The sequence below is a fragment of the Centropristis striata genome, chromosome 19 (genome assembly GCF_030273125.1).
Source record: "Centropristis striata isolate RG_2023a ecotype Rhode Island chromosome 19, C.striata_1.0, whole genome shotgun sequence".
NCBI classification, from domain to species: Eukaryota; Metazoa; Chordata; class Actinopteri; order Perciformes; family Serranidae; genus Centropristis; species Centropristis striata.
Genome location: NC_081535.1, coordinates 12,893,733 through 12,908,727, shown reverse-complemented (window position 1 = coordinate 12,908,727; position 14,995 = coordinate 12,893,733). Strand labels below are relative to the sequence as shown.

The following is a 14,995-nucleotide window of genomic DNA, read 5'->3' as shown; positions in this document are numbered from 1 at the left end:
TTTTTATTTGCAAATTCAAAATGTGTATGAAACCAGGTAGATGGATCTGTACCTGATATCAGAACTAATTTACTGGCAAATTAACAAAAAACTAAACTGCAGTCACCCAGTCTGATTTTCTCACCATAATGCCAGTCAGGAGGCAGACTCCTTTCCCACAGTATGTGTTTGGGACCATATCCCCATATCCAATGGTAAGAAACGTGATTGAGATCAACCACATGGCTCCTAGAAAGTTGCTGGTTATGTCCTGGTTGTCATGGTACCTGTAATAAATAATAAATGCAATAGGTTGACTAACCTGCATGCACCAGATGCACTGCAGCTTCACTTCATGACTAATTCTCATTTTTGAAAAAACAAAACAAAAACATCCAGTGTAGTACTGTATATAAGATTAAACGTGTTGTCAGAATACTGCAGGGCTTTAATCTTCTCTAGTAAATCTTTCTATCTCGATGCTCCGACACAGAGTGGGCAAAGAAGTGTGTACATTATCTATTTTTATGCCTTATCTATGTTTCATGCTGAGCAGTGCTGCATAGCGTGAGAAACTGATCCAGGCACCTCTCGCAAGCTCTCACAGTCCATGCAGCGATGATCCACAGCGAGATGGTAAAGACCAGCAGCACAGTGCCGGGACAGATGGTCATGAGGGTCTTCATCACAAAGCGTGTGTTAAAGTTAATCTTGTTGAGTGCACCGATGCTGCGTGACGAGGCGTCCGTGAAGAGCTTGCTGTGCAGCAGCATGACACGAGCGATGAGGTACAGCCGCAGGAACATGGGGATGGACAGGATAATGTCCACATCTGCATCCGTCTTGGATGGCACATAGGAATAGGCCAGGCGTGCTGTCCAGGTGAAGGTGTAATTCCCTGGGATGGGGTGGATGGCGCACACCAGGATCTCCAGGCATATGAAGAAGATGCGCTCATATGTCATGGCTATCCTCCAGTCATCAGCTGCGTTGTCCACCATAAATAACTGCAAGGAAAGGGCACAGTGAGGCTGATGGAGGGTAACATTTCCATCATGGTGACACAGCAAGCTACAGGAAATCATTAAACCCCATTAAACAATAAGTCACAAATAGCCTTGGGTCATTAAATTATGCTTTTAGTCACATTTTTAAAGACCTTAGCAGTTTTTTCCTCCCCTGTTGTTGCCCATTTAAAACAAATGATGTATATAAAAAACATTATTTTTACCCATTGGAAAGAGAAAAAAAATATCACTAAGTCACTGTGTAGTCCTTAAAACTAGGAGGAGGAAAGATAATCACAGATAACTGCTGTGATAAGGGGAGGATGCTGCACTCGTTCAATGTCATGAAATGACCTTCAGACACATACAAGGCTGTCTGATGGGGGCTTTTTCTGAATTAATTTCCTAAAGTATGCAATGTGTTTTATAAGTTTTTCATATGTTTTGTCCTGCCTTGTATGTGTTTCTGTTTTTGTTGTTGCATATTTTTACTTTCAAGAGTCATTCTTTGAATTGAGGTAATTATTAAATCATGGCACAGTGGAAAAGGGTCAACGTTCTAAACAGAAACACACATTGCACTGTGATGGTGACCTGCCAGTCATAAGGTACCACCACTCTAAATCAAACCTTATTGCCCATTTTACTCTAAATGGGACCATAATTTACTGAATGAACATCATGCTTCATTGAAGAAGATTTGACACTAGCAATTGATAACAAAAAACGAATTAGGAAAGTGTTTACTGGGGTAATAAATCAAGTTTGAAGTAGGATCATTTTCTCATAGACTTCTGTACAATCTGACTTCTTTGTACTGGAGTCGACCCCTGCTGGCCATTAGAAAGAATGCAGGTTTGGACACTTCCATTAGCTTCACTTTAAAGGCCTTAATCAACCCAAGAAAATAAGTTAAATCTACCATAGTAAATTAAGTTGAATCAAGCCTAGTCAATAAGTAGACCAACCCAAGTAAATACGTTAACATAATCCAATTAAACAAGTTAAGCTACCATAATAAATCAAGTTGAAAAAACCCTAATGAATGAATCAATAACATTAAGTTAATCTGACAGAATTGCTTCATGCTGAAGGAAAGCCATTTCATTTTGTGGAAATACTTTTTGTGATTTAATTAAGTTCATTCAAGGAGTTATCCTTTTGAGTGTTAAGAAAATCCCTGTGATTACATATCTCAAGCTTTAAGCGTTCAAGCTTTTATAATAAAGTGAAATGGATGGATTCCAGCAGCTGTCTTGAAGGTAGAAAGTAACTCAAAAATTAGAACGAAACGGCAGTTGATCGATTGGTAGTAAAATAGTCAACAACTATTGTAATATCATTTTCTCAAGCAAAAAAAGTGAAAGTATTATGCAATTCAAGCTTCTCAAAAGAGAGATTTACTGTTTTTTTAATGCCTTTGACTTTTGTTGAACATAACTAGACATTTAAAGACACCACCTTGGTTGTGGGATCTAAAATTCAACAATAAATGGCAAAAATTCAGGTAAAGTATGCAATTTGTAGTAAGAAGTCTGTTTTAATATGTGTGTCTACTACTCCACAAATGAGTTTGTTTCTCTCTCTCTGCTCTCAGCCTCCTTGAATAAAGAACAGGGGAAAAACAAATAAGTGTTACATTAGCAGCATGCAGAATCCATTTTCAACTTTGAAGCGCTATACTGATGAGAACATCTGCCGCCTCCACATTAGCATTAGCTTCTGATCGCCTGGCCACCCCGACCAGAAGGTAGGCCGTTCCACTGGGGACTTCAGTGTGGGTGGATTTCAACAGCCCTCATCACTCTTCTCCACCCTGTCCTCTGTCATATACAGCAGCTTCCTCACATGGTCACCTCTGCCGCTGTTGCTACCTCCTCTTGTTCTTCCCCTCCCTCCTCCTCATCACTTTCAATCCAATCTATAGTCATCCTCGTCCAGAAGATTCACTGCTCAGTGTATTCACCCTGAACTAACGGCTGGGCCCGTGACCGCCATCACCGGCTCGCTCGCAGGGGTCCCTGGTCATGCTTACAGTCATAGAAACACTCTCAATCTCACTCCTAACTCTGAGTTTTATTCTTTCTGGTGTGGGTTGCAGATGAAATACTATCAAACTGTATTAGCTTCTCCTGCATTTTGTCAAATAATTCCTCTTTTTGACATGCCACACTGATATTTCTCCACAGCTGCTCCTGCTCTATCCACTCAATCACCTCAAGGTCCTCTGCCTGCGTAAGGGCCGTCACAACCGGCAGTAGATATTTCACAAAATGTTGCTGTCAGCAAATACAAGCGAGGTTTCCTGGCGGCTGTTTGTGCCACGAGAGCAGAGGTCTCTCTAAAGGAGAGAAAAGAAAAACTGCACATGATTACATTTTGTCGGACATCTCCTTAATATGCATAGTAATGAATTATGCAATGTCCGGAGACTTGTAGGGATTAAGAATGAAAATATGCACATGCAGTACCATGTTTTTGCTTACAGTTTCATATCTATGAGAACAGTATTGTGCACAGGGCATTTCAGCTTTTAGCTCAGCTCATCTTTAAAATTCAAGGATTTCATTTTCAGTGACTATTTTCTTTCCAATCCCAAAATACCTGTCAGCATTAGGCAGGGAGAAGAATCGAATATATACTTTAAATCAAGGTTTTCTATTATTCTTCTTTTCCTTTTTTAATTCTTTCATGGACTGGATTTATATTCAATTTCAAAATTTTCATGCAGCATTTACTGTAAAAACCTTGAATAGATAAAAATGTTATATCAAAAGCATGCTTTTTGTGTGCACCATTGATTATAAAGGTTTTGCCAAATGCAGAAGACAAATGTCTCTGTTTCAGGGCTTTCCCCCTCTAGTGCTGGACTGGTGGCATCAATATGCCTGGTTCAGACACAGTAGATTTTTATAGTTATTAGGAATGAAAGACAATGCCTCTCACAAGCTTGCAGTTTTTTCACAAGCCTTCACTTTATTCTGCATTATACCAGAACTTGTATAATGCTTATAACTTATAATAATATAAGTTAAATGTATCATATTGAGTGAAACTATCATATCATTCTCATTTTAACACAAAAATTCTCTCTGTTAAAGTTACAGTTTTGAAAATCTCCATTTTACGCTCGTTTGTCTCACTTTCACTTTGTTTGTCCGGCAATATTTACAGTTTGCAACGCTGCAAATTCAATGGCTTTCATCAGTAGATTCAATCATCATTGTGTCATCACATATTATGCTAGAAATCGGAGTAGAGTTGAGAAGTTAAGGGTATTGCAATGCTCTGTGTTTTAAAGGGAGGGGGAAGTTTATGATATATCGAAATTTCATCAACCTCCGGGGTCTTGCTTTTTCTAAAAAGTCAAACGAAAGATAACACCCTCCCCTACACACCCAAATAACTATCATACACTCCCATAGCTGTTTAAGTACCTGATATGTTGATTTGTGAGTAAAAAAAAGCAGTTATAATTCTATAAGAAATAAAATGATCATAATATTAACACACACTGGAGGCACACAGCACGACTCGGCATGTTGCCAACTACTCTCCATTTAGTTTAATTTGGAATTTCTCATTATAGAGGTAAAAAACTGTCCCAATCCTGCAGGGCTAATGGGATCAGTGACCTAGATTGTAAATTTAGCAGTGATGTTACATAAAATTGAATTGCTGAAGTAGTCATATTTCTCACATTGAAGTGAAAGCCCCTATTCAAGGACAAAGAAAGGCACAAAGAAGTAATCAATAACGTGCTGCGCTGCCACTTTCCTCGCAGACATACATGAATGCTCCACATACTACAGCCTGACAGCTTCAGAGGCACTCTGACACTGCAGCCGCCCGCCTCCCTTTTACACAGAAACTCCACTGGCGCTTATTATAGCTTCTGAGCCAATTATATGTCCAACGGCGCCTGTGCAAGAAATATCAACTGTCAACAAGCTGGCACATTACAGCAAAAACAGAACAGGCTACAGCGAACACATGTCCTCGAACAAACTGTACAACTGACCCACAAAGCCTCCGCAGCTCATTTATATTTATTTAAAGGCTACAATCAAAGTTTCCCCCAAGCACAGAAAACACATCAATTAAATTTTCAGAGGTAGTTGTTCATATCAAATGAGTGACACCGAACTCCTTTAACAAACTGACATCTGTCAGAGAAGTGTGTAACTCTAACCACAGCTCGTCTTGTTCGGCTTTCCAAGTGGGTGTAATGTAGACACGGAAACACAAGCTGTGACTTCACTCTGCTACGGTTTCTTACTTACAGAATTAGTGCTCTGAAAGCAGCTAAATCTATTGTTTGCACACAGCACAAGCAGCGTTTTATTTTACATTTTAAACAACAAACCCGGCCTGTCAAAAGCAGTTACAAAGTTTGTTACCTCAAAACAATGTAATTAAACATTTAAACGCAGGTTGCATAAGGAAAGCCTACTTGGTGGGTAAAAGCAATTATGGTAATGGATGACCTGAAATACAATACTCAAGGGCCCTTTACCTCAGAGCATCAAATATTCCATGGTAGCAGCAGAACTAACAGTTATGACAGAGCAGTGGAGACTACATCTGCTGTGGAAAAACCATAAACTGTCTGTTTAAATCATGTCCAAATGTGAAACAGAGAGTCAGACAGTTGATGAGACAGGACGCTTTTAAATTAGTTACAGGGGGTTAACAAATAATTTAAACACTGCAAGTAAAAGGATTTAAAATGTGAATGAACTTAATCACAGTGAAACACATGTCTTTAAAGAATGAAAGCAAACAAGACTTCAGTCTGGCCATCAGCTCTTTGGCTCTTGTTTCTGAATGCAGCACTTGAAGCAACTTACTTATTTGATTAATTTTGTGTGCGTCTTGTAATTTTGGGGTTTCATGGTTTAAATGCTCTTATTGTAAGTCTCTTAGGATAAAGGCACCAGCTAATTAGTGTAATATGTAAGGTTAAAGCGATCATGTATGCAGCGGAGAAGTAGGGAGGTGAATGAAACACAACCCCTCCAAAAACTATAACGCTGCCTTTCAAGGTTAAAAAATAAAGGAGAAAAGAAATGTTCCATGACTGAATGGAAATGTTCTCAAAACATCAAGACAAATTCAAACTCACACAAACTGAACCAACTAAGGGGAAATTCAATTTCAAGCTGAACTTTGCAAACACACTAAATGAAAATTTGGAGAACTTGTAAGCGGTTTAAGGTACGTTAGGTTAAGTATGAGTTCACCCAAATTAGAAAAAAAAAAACATACTATACTGTATTGCACATAGTTGTAGTATTCTCACGAAAGGGCTTGTACGATGAAAAGCTATGATACCTGGTTTACTGGATATCATATAAAGTAACAGTCGCTGATGTGGTTAACGTTGCAAAATTGAACCACTTGGTTAAGTTTTGTCAACGAAACTGCTTGTTTATGATTAGGAAAAAAAAAAACAGGGTAAAGCTTAAAACAACTACGTCTCTACAGAACTACCGGAGGTGGTTATACTGGTGATGTTGAACACAAATCAAGAAGTTTCCATTGGGCAAACACCGGTCTTCTGGGTCAAAGCCTTGGGTTTGTGCCACTGACATCCCTTCAGACCTGCCTGTAATGCTCCTACAATCTTCAGGCGTCACAAACTGACTAAAGAGGTTAGCGTAGATGCTGCAGTAGCAACAAGCACAGAACAACACTGAAGGATCTTGCTCCTCAGATGGTTCATCCAATAACCTGACAGGTATTTTTTTCAAACGGTTTCAAACAACGGCTTCTCAGATGGTTCTGTGTAAGAAACTATCTGACAGCGTCAGGTTGAATTGGTGGACAACCTGACTGACATTGCCATCCGTGGAGCCGTGGCTATAAATTCTACAGCGACATTTCTTTCCAGAAACAATTGGCCTCATAAAAACCACCGAACTGAGGCAGAGATGGATGACTCCAAACCTGGGCAAATTAAATCAAATCTTACTGCATAGCCAGATACCTTTATAGACAAATGAGCAGCACGGTGAAAACACAAAATGATTTCTTTTTGCAGTTTAGGTGAACTGACCCTTTAAGGCATCTTTTATGATGTTTTTGGTTCTTTAATATTGTTCCTGTATTAATATATAGACACATACCTCTGTGTGCATCTAAACCTTAATCTAAATCTAATTCTAACATTAACCCTGAATGCCTTCACTTTCCAAATGTTGGTGTCCTCACAGTGATATTAAAGTCAAAAAAGCACATAGATAATGCTTCTGCATTGTGCAACACATCCCGGGGAACAAACCGCTGACACAGGGACCACGAGGACGATTTGAGGACAAATCCAGCAGTCACTCAGCTTGTTTTCTGATGGACACAAAATACAGTCTAATCACTCGGAGTGCATGCCCCTCGCTCATCATGGGGACGCTTCACTCATGTCAGGTTGAGAGACAATACAGCTGAAGATGTCCTGAGATCATACTCCGCCCGCTGCCGTCCTGTGTCGACACGCTGCGGTCTCAGAGGAGCTCACCTGCGATGCTAAGCTGGGTTGGTTACTGGTTTCACGACGCTCAATATAACTAATGGAGTCCGGCTCAATATTTAATCTGTGTAATGTGGAGATGGGAACATATATCTTGTCACTGAGAATGAAATCGCTCAATCTCATTAGTGAATTAGGTTGAGAGGTTCTGCCCGATTAGACATTAATGCAATGCTTTATTTATGATATCAAAGTGAGCCACTAAGAGGCCACTTTGCTGAGTAAATCTGAAGCTGTTGCTGATTCAGTTTGCTTTTGTTTCTGAAATTAAGTCTCACATTTGCATATACATTCTTCTATTCAAGCAAAGTAAAGCCTCTCTGAGCCAAAGTAAAAGCTCGTATAAATCTTTCTTTCTTTAAAGTGTTGCTGCTGCTGCCAACAAATTAATAAGCCAAAAATAATGTGCATGTTTAAAGTCACATACAGAGCACAATTTAGTGATTGCCATCAATAAATAATTTTTAGGATTCTCAACTCTCGCCCTTGAAAGACTGTATGTTCAGTAAAAACATTGAGGTCACCAGCCAGTGGTGGTTATCTGACTCCCGTCTGGAGTCTCAGGTAGAGGACAGATTTCACTGGGAGAAATGCAGAGCGTCTCCTGCAGTTACACCATATCTCTGACACATACACACCACCCAGGGGCGGTCTGACAAGCACGGCCAAGTCTGACTTTGGCAGGAATCGCTGGCAGAGTTTAGGCGATGTGTTGTTATTTTATCTTTTCTGCAGATTGTAAAATGTAATGCTGTGCAACTGTGAAACATCAGCGCTGACTTTTTATCACAAAAGTACACATCAAAGACCGAACAACCCCCAAAGCATTTTGCATTAGTTTAAGAAAACTCAGCATAACTGTCATCACAAGGTACAACGACACAGCAATGGCCTTAACACAAATGCCCCTCGGCAATGAGCCTTTGATGTGGAGAAGAAGAGAAAACTTTCAAAATGTCAGTTTCTGTCTGTTTGGGAATAAGGTGAACTCATCAGGAAGATGCTTTCAGCTCGTTGCTCATATCACACTTTGACAATGACAAATCAAAGTCATGAAGCAGCTTCAGACTCTAACCTCTCCATTTCCACTTGTACTGTACAGTAAGTCTCTCCATGCCAACGCAGCAAACTCAACTTAAAAGTCTAAAAACTCCTCCGGCGGATTGCCAGCTGCTAACAAAAGACATCACTGGGGCTGAATCAGGCCGATAACATTTCAAGGAGAAGTATAAAAAGATCTTGAACAACATCAATATGCACAAAGGAGGATTACACATTAAGATTATGTGTCCTAATTGTAGGTGGTGGAACAAGTCTAAGGACATTTAGCAGAACACGGACACACTGTTTCTCTCTGTTAATGCACTTGGCTCAGTGGGTCACCCATCACTGCCATCACACCACAGCAGATGTTTCCCCAAACAATTCAAATGACAGCTGGTGTCCAATATCTACCCTGTCTGACTTGACCTTTTGCGTTTTCAGTCACTCGGAGGAGGAAAAAACAACCCGTTGTTATACCGTTTGAAAATGAGAGGGCACCGTCTTTACCGAGTCTGACAAGTAAATCAGTTTTAAGGGGCTAGAAGTGGTGAGGAAATATTTCATCATCCTGACTTATGCTTCCACATCTGACAGGCATCTGTGAGTACACATGGATGTGCATGCATAATCTATTTCACTGCAGGAGCAAAACTTCTCACATGGAAAAGTGCACTTGAGAAATAGCACTCTGCTAATATCACACACACTTTGGTGCTCATGTAAGGTCATAATAAATATGAAGTGGGGGGTCACAGAACAGAAAAAAAATTATAGTGAATAACACAACAGTGGATGGAGTGTGAAGGTGATTTTTTAAGTGATATTCTGTGTCAGAAGCTTAGATTAAAAGGACACTGATGAAGTCAAAAGTCTGACAAAAATATGTAAGAAAGTGTCAAATTTGGTTTAGAGACTGCAGATTTTTAACGGGGCTTTTTTTTTTTTTTTTTTTTAACCAATTTTGCATAATCTGTTTCAAGTCCTACTGCCTTTTGCAAAAAGTTTCCCCACTCAAATGACCACATCATTCATTAGTTTCTACCCTTTAATATGACCTTAAGGAGTGTTCCTAAATTAGCACCCCTAATGGTGGCAGCAAAAAGGGGGCAGGGAACTTTGGCCTTTTGTGCCTCAATAGGTGTACACAGTCCTGTAAATTTCCTTGAGTGATGTACAGTTTACATTTGCCACTACTAGCACAACACACCTGAGTATCTGACCAAACTATAGGCAGTCAGGTTGCATTGTGGGTAATGCAGACGGCAGGTTTTGACAAGGAAGGAAAAAATATCTGGCTCTTTTGATCTTTTTTTGTATTTATTCCATTGTGAGTAGACAATACTAAATTGATGAGGTACTCTTATGCCGTAGCAGTAAGCATCTGTTACAAACTAGGGGCTGGGGTATGTTTAAAAGATGGGGCTTTTAACCAAGCAGGGGGTGGGTCTGATAAAAAAATAGAGCTGAAACAGCAAATATGAAGCAAAATCAGTTTTGTTTTATCAGCTGCAAATGAAAGAAGCACAGAGATAATGAAAAGGAAACACACACACAGCGCAACTGTGTGAACATTAGTGTGTGTGTCATCAGCAAGATAGATTTAGAATTAATTTGTGTGTGTGTGTGTGTGTATGCGAAAGTACATATGTCAGTCTGCAGGAACCAAGTAATGACAGATGAGCAACAACAGGCACAAAAGCCCCTCAGGCAGGGAAGCAAAGGAGCAGCTGGTGTGGTGGAAGTTGAAGCATAAACACTATGAACTCAATTTAAATGGTAAGACAGAGTCAGTTTCCAGGAACGGGTTGATAGTTTGTTCCGAAGCGGACTTGATGAATTAGAGGACGGAGCTTATAATCAACTGGTACATTTAGAGAGAAGCAGCAAGGAGTGAGTAACACTGCAGTGACGGGATGACGCTTACTGATATAAGTGTTTCGGCTTCTCTGTTTGAATAAATTGTATATGAATCACTGTGGAGGAGGATATATGGAGAAAAGTGCATAGCAGTAATCAACTCTGGGACAAACAATTGCCTTTATAAAGTTTTCTAGGTCAGCAAAGCAGGAAACGTCTTCATTGTGAGGAGAGAGCGAGCTATCTGGGGTGAAAAATGTTTTGGATATCGGCGTGACTGTCAGAGGAGTCTGGATCAAAGAGGTTTGAAACAGCCTTCCTGTGGGGTAAATGTGCAGCTGCTGACAATTAAAGGATTGGAAAGAAAAGCTAATTTTAGAGGTAAAATGAAAATTTCAGCTTGCCTGTAGTGAAGGAAAGAATGCTGCTTCACAGCCATTTTTAATGTGTAAAAAAGAGGCTTCAAGCTTTTTAAAACTGCTTTCATCACCTTAAATGTGTTGCTGCATCACGACTGTGGGATGAATCGGTCCTGTCAAAGACATATCGGTATCTAGCGGTATTGGCATATATGTTTTCCAATATGAAAATCTTTTTTTATAGGATATCTAATGCAGAAAACAATGCAGAAATAGCTACTTATTTTATTTGTATTTATTCTTCATTTAAATGCAATTTAACATACAGGACTAATGTTTGATTTTATTTACTCATCATTTTCTCATTTTTAGAGCTGGTCGATAATAAAATATACTGTATGTATAATGAATTATAATGCTAAATATTGTTCTATAAAGTTATTTTTTTGAACAAGAACCGCCATATCGGTCATATCGGTGCAAAAACGGTGCACAATCCTCACAGAAAACGACCAAACTCTATCTCATTCCAGGTCAAAAATGTAACAATATCGGCCGTCACATCGGTTATCTGTGAATTTTTCCTCTCTGAAATCAGTATGGGTCTCCAAAATCTCATAGTGGCTGGGCTCTAGAGAGAATATATGAGAACAGGGATGGAAAGTATGTAGCACAAGCCAGTGCTTAAGCATTTAACTGCTTTATTGTGATCAAGAAGCAAAAACATAAAGCTGAGGCCTGACTAGCAATTTAACACAATCTGTTAGAAAAGTCACTGAATGGAAACCTGCTGTGATGAAAAATGCACCTTTGCAAGATATTAGTCGCAACTAAATCATTACATTATTCAACATCAAGGGAAGTTTGCACAAGAAAGAAGTCAAAAAGCTCAGTTTATGAATTGAATAATTTACACAGTATAAGGTAAAAAAGGTGCTGCAGCGGCGGCTGGGGGAGGGACGACCTCTCATGCACACTTACAGTACGCTTTCTAATTTATAAACAGCTACAGGGAAGTGTCTGCTGGGGAAATGAAAACACTTCTGTTATGCATTGAAATATGGTAATGATGTCTGTGCATTTCTATCATCCCTCATAAAGAAAGGTTTACAATGAGACATCTGAAGGGGGCGACACATTTTACTGTTGGGCTATTTCAATGACTGATACTCCCCTGGGACTTGTAAGCACTAAATATACCAGCAAGGCTGATGAATATACTGTAGCTAATGCATCTTTGGATGCAAAAGATAAGAAGCGCATGTTTTGTTCAAATTTAATAATTTTCTGTTCTACTATAATATTCTTCATCTTGATTAAGAGAAGGTGAAACAGCTGGATCAGCTCATACAATAAAAACACACACAAAAAAACACCATCACCTTCTTTCGTCCATTAACATGATTAAACATGGTCCCACTCAATATTTGAGAAAATGCTTGAGGTGTGTTTCTTTTCAAATGAGGTTTTCCTTCTCAGCTGATTTGATTAAAAAAGAAGAAAAGAAAGTATCTGATACATGAAGGCTTTCTGGCAACATACAGTACGTCCACCCTGCAGAAAGTGGCACCATTCATTCTGTGGCTGTTCAACAAAGACACAAGTGCTGAAGCGCAGAAGAACTGTAAGTAATGCAACAATGCTCTGAGGCAAGGTCATAAAACTGTCTAAGTGTTAGAACATCTAAGAAGAGGCTGACAATCTATATTCATCCACTGAGCTCTATGAGGAGTTCCTAAATCTTATCAAAACGTATAATGAACAGTTAATGTGGTCCCAAAGGATGCTGATCCGTCTACAGCACAGAAAAACTCCACTGCTGTTCATGCATTCACAGGTGTATGGATTTTTTTTTCATGTTTAAACCATCCAGAGTCATGGGACAAACATTAGATGTGTTTACTTTGGAATGAAGAAAGATATTATGCAAAATAAATAGGATTTAATTGAGTAATTATACTCTCCCACATTGCACAGAAACTGAAATCTAACACTTTCTTTCACAAGCAGTCATTTGCTTTAGTAATATTTTTGCAAGTAAAATATCTTTTCTAACCTGCAACTTCCTGCAAAACCTTTTTACTACCAAACCTACTTGTGACATCAAATAAGGTTGTAAAATGTGTTAATGTGGTAAGACATTTGCTGTTATATCAGACTGCTGACCCTTCAAACACTAACAGTAAAAAAAAGAAAAGAAGAAGAAACGTGTTGCAACATTACCTGTATCTCTCTTGCATGGTATATGATAATCAGCCCCAGGAGAATGATTGTAGAAAGGCTTATCAGGCATTTTAGAGCTAATGAATACAGGGACTCCTGGAAAAGAGCAACAACACTAAAGCCAAACAACACACAACAGCACGACATAAAGTTCACATTCTTGTGGTGGTAAACCAGCCTTAGTTACATGCATGACAGAAATCTAGAAAATAAAGCGTGCAAGTAGGGCTGGGCGATGTGGAGAAAATGTAATATCACAACATTTTTAACCAAGTACCTTCATATTGATATTGCAACTATGTTTACTATTAGTGCTTCTTTCAAAATCAGCAGTAATGTGGATATAATGACCAAGTAGGCAAATCATAGAACAGTTAGGACAGTCTGGTAAGTTCAGAAAATTACACTTCACCATCATGCAGCCTTTAAAACCAGTAAACATTTATACCAGATTATGTTATGGTGACTAGATATAGTTTTGGATATCGATTTAACATCTATTGCCCAGCCCTACTTGCAAGTAATAACTCATATTCTTTAAGTGTGTTGCAACAAATTCTGACATTTGAAATGTTTCTGTACTATTGGGGTTCATGGTTGGACAGCAGTGGGCCTTTTGGCCTGCATGTGACAATGTGACTACACGGGACACTTTGTAGTGAGCCCAGACTTTTATTCAAAGTGGCTGCTTTTCTAAAAAGAAACACTTTTGTCATAAGTTTCCCCCCCCATAATTTCCTTGCTCCGTCAGTCACATGCTGCTAAATTAACTCTCAACCTGCATGTGTGTAGATACGCACCTTTCCATAGGCTCCCCATGAGAGTTCAGTCTCTATAACCATAACAACGATCCCAAACATCCCAAAGATTAAAGCATAGTCGCTGAGCCGCTTCCTTTTCTCAAACAAGGCCCTCCTGTGCCCGAGCTTTTCCCCAATGTTCTGGTTCTTCTTTTTCCCCGATTTGCCGCCGCTGTGGCTGCAGCCTCCCCCTCCGTCTCCCGATGCGTAAGGCATCAGTGTGGTGGAATTATTCTCCGGCTTGGATACTAAAGTGTCCGACGCATCTGCGGCTGAGATGGGCTGCAAAGGCTGGGACTCGGAATCAAACTCGTGTATGTTTCTGCGGGACGAGCTCAAGTTGCTCAGCGGCCGCATTACGCCGCCGTTGTATCTGCAGCTGCTCATGGCTATTTCATTGTAGGAGTTACTGTCTTTGTGGCTGCTGCCCAGGCTGCCCCGCTGCCGATCGCGGCAATGCTGCTGCTGATGGTGAGGATGATGATGCCTGGATGAACTACCATGACTAGAGGGTGTGAACTCGCAGACGCTGTACTGGCAACCTTGTCTCGAAGACGTTTCCGAAGGTGTCCTTAAAGTTCCCACAGTGGTCGGCGACGTCCCGCGAAAGACGAGGCTTTTTCTCGCATCACAGGTGCAGTTATTGCAGGTGCAGCATTGGTCGTGCTGCTTGCTGAGCCGATCCTCCCGCCCGCAGTAGTGCTGGTACTTACAGTGCTGGAACTGCTGCTCTGGAAAGAAATCGTTCTGCAGCTGCAATGGGGTTTCCATGTCAGTGCTGCCGTTTAAAGCAGCAGTCGGGTACCACAGAGCACCCGACGAAGGGCGTTATGGTACTTACGGGAGGACAGAGCCGCTGCATGAATAGACCCATTTCGGCTCCGGTAGAATGTGAGCGGAGCCTCCGATTGGGCAGGGGGGACCAAAACAACTGTCTCGACGTCATGAAAAGGTTGCAACCATGAGATGTGAAGCCCAGCCTTATTTCATCAGGATCAACAGAAACTAGAAGGAATTACTGCTTTGTTATTTTCACACATCTACGTGCACTTTTACACCTTTATAAATATCTGAACTTTTAATAAAAATGCGCAACTTTTTTCCAATGAAACCACAGCCAAAAACAAAGTAAAACAAAACATCTTTACCATATAAAAACACATATAATATGCTTATTTTCTCATTTCTCACTCAATGAAC

At 40.0% G+C, this 14,995-nt stretch overlaps 1 protein-coding gene across 2 annotated transcripts in view; it reads right to left on the bottom strand.

Moving 5' to 3' along the window:
- Positions 1-14,664, bottom strand: part of kcnn2 (potassium calcium-activated channel subfamily N member 2) — a 29,035-nt gene extending 14,371 nt beyond the window's left edge. For both annotated transcript variants that reach the window (XM_059358024.1, XM_059358025.1), the window contains exons 1-4: positions 13,796-14,664; positions 12,996-13,091; positions 568-986; positions 125-266 (exon numbers count right to left, since the gene is read on the bottom strand). In XM_059358024.1, coding sequence (XP_059214007.1) covers positions 125-266; positions 568-986; positions 12,996-13,091; positions 13,796-14,566 — 1,428 coding nt within the window. In that variant the 5' untranslated portion in view covers positions 14,567-14,664. The remainder of the gene's footprint in view (positions 1-124; positions 267-567; positions 987-12,995; positions 13,092-13,795) is intronic.
- Positions 14,665-14,995: the final 331 nt, after the last annotated feature.